Source organism: Leptodactylus fuscus, chromosome 7 (genome assembly GCF_031893055.1).
Source record: "Leptodactylus fuscus isolate aLepFus1 chromosome 7, aLepFus1.hap2, whole genome shotgun sequence".
Lineage (NCBI taxonomy): Eukaryota > Metazoa > Chordata > Amphibia > Anura > Leptodactylidae > Leptodactylus > Leptodactylus fuscus.
The window spans coordinates 110,211,958-110,219,386 of record NC_134271.1 but is presented as its reverse complement, the minus strand read 5'-3'; the positions used below and the strand labels follow the sequence as shown (position 1 = coordinate 110,219,386).

At 43.5% G+C, this 7,429-nt stretch overlaps 1 protein-coding gene across 1 annotated transcript; it reads right to left on the bottom strand.

Annotated features, from left to right (window-relative positions):
• Positions 1-1,302: 1,302 nt before the first annotated feature.
• Positions 1,303-6,837, bottom strand: RACK1 (receptor for activated C kinase 1). The gene is made up of 8 exons (XM_075282714.1): positions 6,636-6,837; positions 5,951-6,122; positions 5,723-5,870; positions 5,422-5,517; positions 4,841-4,951; positions 2,363-2,503; positions 2,031-2,141; positions 1,303-1,494 (listed from the first exon to the last, which is right to left on the bottom strand). Exons 1-8 carry the CDS (start codon positions 6,742-6,744, stop codon positions 1,429-1,431), a joined length of 954 nt encoding a protein of 317 aa, XP_075138815.1. The 5' UTR covers positions 6,745-6,837; the 3' UTR covers positions 1,303-1,428.
• Between the last annotated feature and the right edge of the window lie 592 nt (positions 6,838-7,429).

Below are 7,429 nucleotides of genomic sequence, written 5' to 3'. Positions count from 1 at the left end.
TGGAAATGTTCAGTTTGAACAAAATTGCCAGATGAACCTCAAAAGAGTCTTGTGAAGATTACCCAACAGTCATACTGTAAGAGGGTTATTACCTAAATTGCCCTTCGTACTAATCGAGGTAAAATGCCAGATTAGTTGCGACTCGGTCAATCGCACCAGCCCTAGCACAAGTCACCCATTGCAGCCACATTCCTCTTTTCACAGAAGTGCTGAGGTTTTCTTGTAAGCGGTCTCAGATTGCAGGGGTCTTCCTTTCCCAGCCCATGACCAGTGATGTGCAGGTTCAGTTCAAAATAGATTTTAAATAATGACCCAGATGGACAGCTATGCACCATTTCCCATTTTTGGCCTTTGCAAAACAGACGATTCACATTTTGACAATGGCAAACAAGTGCCACAAAGATATCAACTACAGTGTTCTAAGGTATTGCAACGACACCTACAGGACAGGTTAGATTGTTGATCTACCTGGTTTCAGAAACCATGATGCAGTGCCAACTCTATCACAACAGATGACCAGCACTTGACATATCCCATTGATCTGCAATTGAGTCATTCAGGTTCCACTGAGGTGGAGGTCATTTTGAAGGGAAGAACCATAAGTCAGATAGAATCTGCACAGAAGAGCCTTCAACATGTTAAGAGAGCCGAAACGTGAATGAATTCAAAATCATTCTCCAAACTAATGCTTTTGTAATTATGCCTAAAAACCAGACATGACTAATAAAACATCAGGATGCAGAGGATGTATGCCTGGTAAACTAGTTTGCCTCTTCAGATCCAGCCTTAGCAAAAGGAACTCAAAAGGAGTATCCTAACCTGAAGTCATCTCTTATGTACTGTATATAGAATAGGTGTTAACTTGCAAGTCAGTGGGGGGCTGACCATTCAGACTCCCTTTGATCAGGAGAAAAGGAGCATTTAGTGGCACTCTGAACAGAGCAGCGGTCAGGATGGATGTACTCCACTATTCACTTCAATGAGATTGCCCATCTCTGGTGCTCCCAATAAAATGAATGACAGTGCACGTCCATCTGGACCACAACGCAGTACAATTGAAAAGCACTCTTTTTGGACCCACACTCCTCACTTTGTAAATAAACTGCACTTCAAATGTCATATTACTGCAGCCAAACCTTGTCTTATACACACATCCAGGTCCACCCCAAACAATCTCTGAAGACAGGACATTTGAAAGGGGTTGTGCATTACACCACACCATTACAATTCCCTTGTCCTCCAGTATTTCAGGATAATTCATCAACGGTCCTAGCATAACACAATACAGGAACACAGGCTGTATAGTTTTATAGCAAGTTTTATTAGAGTCATAGGCTGGTATAAGAGAAGACTCCATACTGCACAAGCAGCATCAGGTGGTAACATTACAACTGAAATGTCTCCATTTTCCTGTTTCCAGAAAATATCTTAGCGGGTTCCAATGGTCACTTGCCAGACTCTGATCAAGTTGTCTGTGTATCCAGCGAAGAGTGTCTGTAAAAAAAAGCAATGGATAACATGAGAACCAGACATAGATTTAAAGGGGTTGGCCACTTTTAGCCCAATATTGAGACAAATTGTATTGTTTGTGTAAGAAGTTCTACAATTTTCCAATATACTTTCTGTATCAATTCCATATAGTTTCCTCATTCTCTGCTTACTGTCATTCATTCTGCTTACAAGCAATACAGTGATAAGCCTGGGAAGCCTACATTAGGCTCCTGGATATCGTTACAATGGATTGCTGCCCCTAGACCTTGTTCCAAGGGCCAACAATCCACCCCATGCGCTCACGGGAAAACAGCTCTTCAGTCAGCTTTGACAGATGTTTTGGACATTAGTGCCTGCGATCAGTACAGGCACTGATAACTGGCACTGCCACTGGGCTCTGCTGTATGACATAACAGAAAACAATGGAGGTCAGAAAATGGTTGATATTGGTCTGTAACTGGAGAACACATTTAACACTGTATTAAAAATATTTACTAGGGGAACATTATATATATTTGTTGAATAAAAAAGGTCATTACCTGTCCATCTGCTGACCAAGCCAGAGAAGTACATTGTGGGGGTTCAGCTTTGCTGCTTGTGCTGATCACCTCTTGTTTCAGTTCATCTACAATGATCTTGCCCTCCAGATCCTACAAAAGAAGGAGATGTGTAAGCAAGAAGTCCAGAACATTACAACAATCCCATTAAGTCACATATTGCTCAGCAACAGCCTCTGATTTTCAGCAATGAGCATCAGTTGGCATTAGAAAACATCACTGCAAGAACGCACCCTTTAATGAGCCCAACTACATGATTGGGTAAAGCCACGTGTCATTGGCAGACATAAGAGCGTGGAGATAGAACAACTTACCCAGATCTTGATGCTTGGCCCTGTGGCAGCGCACAGCCAGTAGCGGTTGGGACTGAAGCAGAGAGCGTTGATGACATCTCCGCTGTCCAGGGTGTACAAGTGTTTCCCCTCATTCAAATCCCACAACATGGCTTGTCCATCCTACAAACAGAAGAGGCAAATTAGTAAGTGGAATACATCAGGTTACCTCATTTAAATACTGGCTAATTGTTTTAGGATGTAGGAAAAAAACACAAAAGCACAGAGGTCATGCATCAGCTGCTCTGACATAGCCATTAAACTTCAAGCTGGCCCTCCTAATGTATACAAGCAAGTAATATATACACTACAAGTATTATACACAACCAGTAAACAATATACTGATTTGTACTGGACTATTCAGCATTGTTTCCTCAAGAATACCATGCCACAATCCATAAATATATCATGATGCATGCAAGTAGAGTCATTGTGCCAAGTACCACACCACGTACTAGGTAAAGAAAATTAGGGCACAATATGCAAGGAAAAGGGGATGGGCAAGTACCAAAGGCATCCAATCCTGGGGTAAGGCCATAGATCTGTTCTAATGCAGTTTTTGAAGTAAAAAAAAAAAGGGGGGGGGTGAATTCTGTAAGTGGAAACAGTGGAAAAGGAATTCTGCAGCCCCAAATTAACTTTTCATACAGATGACTTAACCACAGGATAGGTCATAGCATGTGATCTTTGGGGATCCAAAACACCCAGACCCTACAGAGGTCAGCTGTTGTAGAAGTCTCCAGGTGCTGCTGGTCATTGGGCAGCTCTGCTAATACCCAAGTAATAGGATCAGCACTGCAACTCCATGGAAGAACTTCTATGCAGCCACACCATTCCTATTACTTTAATGGGAACATGCTGCCCATCCACTAACAACTTCCAGAGGCTGTTGCAACAGCTGACCTGTGTGGGATCAATTTGAGACCACAAAGTCACCTCTTTCATGATAAACACCTAGTTTTGGCTTCAAAAACTACAAAACAATTTGCCGCGTTTGCTTACACATTAGTATGCATCCCCAGCAATATGTGTGCAAATATCTAAATGTGTGATAAAAATGTGACTTATCACTTTGCCCATTGGAGATCAGCACCTCTTGGATCATCTGCAAACACTCATCACTTTATCCCTATTGTAGTATACACAGACCAATTCTGAAAACTTTGCAGAAAACAGCATTTAAAGGGAGTTTATCATTAGAAAAACACATTTTTAACTAACAGCATGTTGGAATACTCTTTAAAAGGCTATTCTACGCCAACCTTTAATTCTTTGCTTCTCCCTGCCGTTTGTGCAAAATTCAGTTTCTTCTCTTATGCAAATTAGGATCACTAAGCAGCACCCGCATCATAACTCTCCATCGCCTTTTATGCTTCTGATCACTCCCCTCCTCCTCTTGGCCAGAACTACCTGTCACAGGCATCATGCAGTGATGTACATATGTAAAATATCACACGCGCAATTAGCTCTGCCACTTCGGGTTCAGACAGAGCCAACTGCACATGCCTAAGTTCTCAAGAGAACTACATTAGCGTACTGCACAGGCTCAGTACGGTCATGTAGAAAGACCACCAGAAAAGGGCCGCTCAGGCATATGCAGTCAGCTCTGCCCGAACCCGAAGTGGCAGAACCAATTGTGCATGCGCGATATTTTACATGCATACAACGCTGCATGATCCCTGTGTATGGCAGAAGTAACGGTCAAGTGGAGGAGGCAAGTGATCAGGAACATTAAAGGGACAGTGGAGAGTTATGACGCAGGGGGTGCTCAAAACACTGGGGAAACGCCCCTGATGCTCTGTGATCCTAATTTGCATAAGAATAAACAGAATTTTGCAGAAACACCAGAGAAAAGCAAAGTACGGAAGGTAGGAGTAGAATAGTCTTTTAAAAGGCGATTCCAACCTACCATTAGTTAAAATTGTGTTTTTGTTAATGACAGACTCCCTTTTAAGTTTCTGCCCAATGATCATCTAAAGTCCATTTAGGTTAGGACAACACAGCAACGTGGTCAACTACTACATTGCATTTACAGATGGTGAATGCTGTAGTGACTTAGAAATTCAACTCCCATGGACGTCTATGCAACTATATTCACCATGATTAGTGATTATGACTGGCTGCACATCTCTGATCTTAATACATCCAAAACTCCCCGTGTAGCCCTAGCATTACCCAACAATCTTATTTCATAACTCTGCAACCCCAACATGGCACTGGCAATGTCCACAATGGCCACTTATCTGATCCACTGACTAAAGAAGTTTACCACGAAGTATTTACATCCACAAATTACTAGAAACTTTCTTACAAATACCCAACCATAATGCAAAAAATGTTAACATTGGCATCAATATACAATTTTAGTTCTAAAAATATACTGCAGATAGAAACCAAAAAGTCTGAAAACACAGCAGTAGTCTAACCAATCATGGTCAAGAATCTCCCAAGTTTCCTCACCTTGCCTCCAGAAGCACACAGGGACCCATCAGGGGACACAGTGACTGTATTCAGGTAGCCGCTGTGGCCAATGTGGTTGGTCTTCAGTTTGCAGTTAGCCAAATTCCAAACCTGAAATGAGAATATCCAAAGTCAGGACATTGCAAGACACACTAATAGTTTACGGACATTCATGCATCTGCAGGTCCTAAACTCGGGATTTTGTTGTAGTTAGCTGCAGATAGTCTCTAGAAGTCAGAAACCTCTGGACAACTGACAACCCAGGAAGTGAAGCCAGCAAAACAACCAAAGGCTTGCTAAGCTTTGATGTATATGCAGGAATCCTTGTACTGTGGGGGACAAACTATTAGCATGTGAACAGCATCACATCCTCTTAAAACAGATGAACTGCAAAATATTTTCGAGCCCACAGAAGACAAGTGTTTGCCCATTTGTATAAGAATACGTAAGCAAATTTACAGAGGGCAATGATTGGTCAAATATGTTTCCAATCAGCCCAATGCGAAGGTGTCTTAAGAATAGAGCTTTGTCTGTTTAAACCCATCCCCCCCAAAAAAAAACACAAACCCTGATTGACTCACCTTCACCATCTTATCCCATCCGCAGGATACAATGATGGGATTGCTGCTGTTGGGTGAGAAACGAACGCAAGAAACCCATTCAGAGTGAGATTCTTCCTAAAGATAGAAAGGCATTGTAAGTACAAACTGTGTAAATCTAACATTGGGCAGGCATTCCACTGCCACTACTATGGTCCCATCATAATTGCAGGATTGTCAGCCTATATGATGCTGCTCCCATAGGGAACACTCAGCATAGTCATCTAATCACAAGGACCAAATACGTGCTATATCACCATACAGAGGGGTGCATCTTCCTTACCTGCACTGTGTACTTGCACACTCCCAGAGTATTCCACAGCTTGATGGTCTTGTCTCGGGAACCTGACACAATCTGACGGTTGTCGGCGGAGAAAGCCACACTGAGAACATCCTTGGTGTGACCTACAAATCGCCTGGTGGTTGTGCCACTAACAGAAAAACAATCACATGAGTGCCCACACAAACACACTTCTCCCTCTCAGGATTTAACCGAACCCACACAACTTACGTGGTAAGATCCCACAGCCTCAGGGTCCCATCCCAAGAACCTGACAGGGCAAACTGTCCATCGGAAGAGATGACAACATCGCTAACAAAGTGGGAGTGACCACGCAGGGCACGCTGAGGGACACCGTAGTTGGTCTCATCACGGGTCAGCTTCCACATGATGACAGTCTTGTCTAGAATGGAAGGAGAAAAGAGTTAATTTTGCAACATCAGACAAGTTAGAGAAGATTCCACTGCAGGTAAAGGGGTCCATCAGACCCCGTATGTGCCCACTGATGGAGTGGGCCAACTATATGTTGTTGTGGACCTCCGACAAGACATGCTGCCACTAGTTTGAACCTAGTATAAGGGCAGAGATCCAGCATACAGTGCACAAATATACAGGAATCAAATAAGATCTAGAGATTCAATGCAAGATCACAACGTATACACAGACACATCACAACAGTCTAATACATAAGCAAAGTTTCCATGAATAGCTGATACACAGAGAAGCAGCCACTATGCAGCAGCCACACAAGTGTGCAGAGCAGAGGCCGCACAGGCCTGCACAGTGCAGAGGATTCTACACAACTATTACTCCCAGCAGCACGGCACACACACAGATACACAATCATCACATAGAAGAACTTTTCGTACGACGGCCATATTTTAATAGAATGCCTACGTAAACACATGTATCTCACCCCGGGAAGAGCTGAGGATCATGTCCGGGAACTGTGGGGTGGTTGCGATCTGGGTAACCCAACCATTGTGACCCTTAAGGGTCCCCCGAAGGGTCATCTGCTCGGTCATGATTAGAACTTGTTTGGGGACGCTCCACCGGCGGAGGATGGAAGGGGATTGAGTCCGTCGGCTCTAAAGAGACCGGGAAAAGGCGGAAACCAGGGCAGCCGAGGCTTATATAGAAAACGTGCAGTACTGACGTCATGACGTCAAAGCAGGAAATACGTCAGACGCGCGGCGTAACTCGTCGTCTCGCATAAGCGCGGCTCCACCTTCTAACGTTGGCGTGCCCCGTGTATCAGTATGTACGTGCCATCCATAATATGGCGCTCGCTACGAGTCGCTGACTGGGTCATATCAAGGCGAATTTTATGATTGGTTGGCATCACACTTTGCGCTCTGTTTCGCTTATAGCAAAGTGGTTGTCAGTGACAAGTAATGGCGACCATCCGCTAGGGTCCGATATATATAATATCACTTTAGTACAGCTGGGCAGTCCTCAGTACATCTATCATGGAAATTCACTGCAAAGTTATAGTCACATGTTCTAAGTATTGTACAGGGTGCAGGTAAGGGGAAAGCCATAGCCAGTGGGAAGAGGGAAATCAACAACTTTCTATTACACTTAATGGTAGCTAAGAACACAGTCCTACAAGATCTCCATTGACTTCTGTTACATTTATATACATTACTATTAGGGTTGAGTGATCAGGATCGGCTTCCGATCGGCGATCGAGCAAATATCGCGATTGGA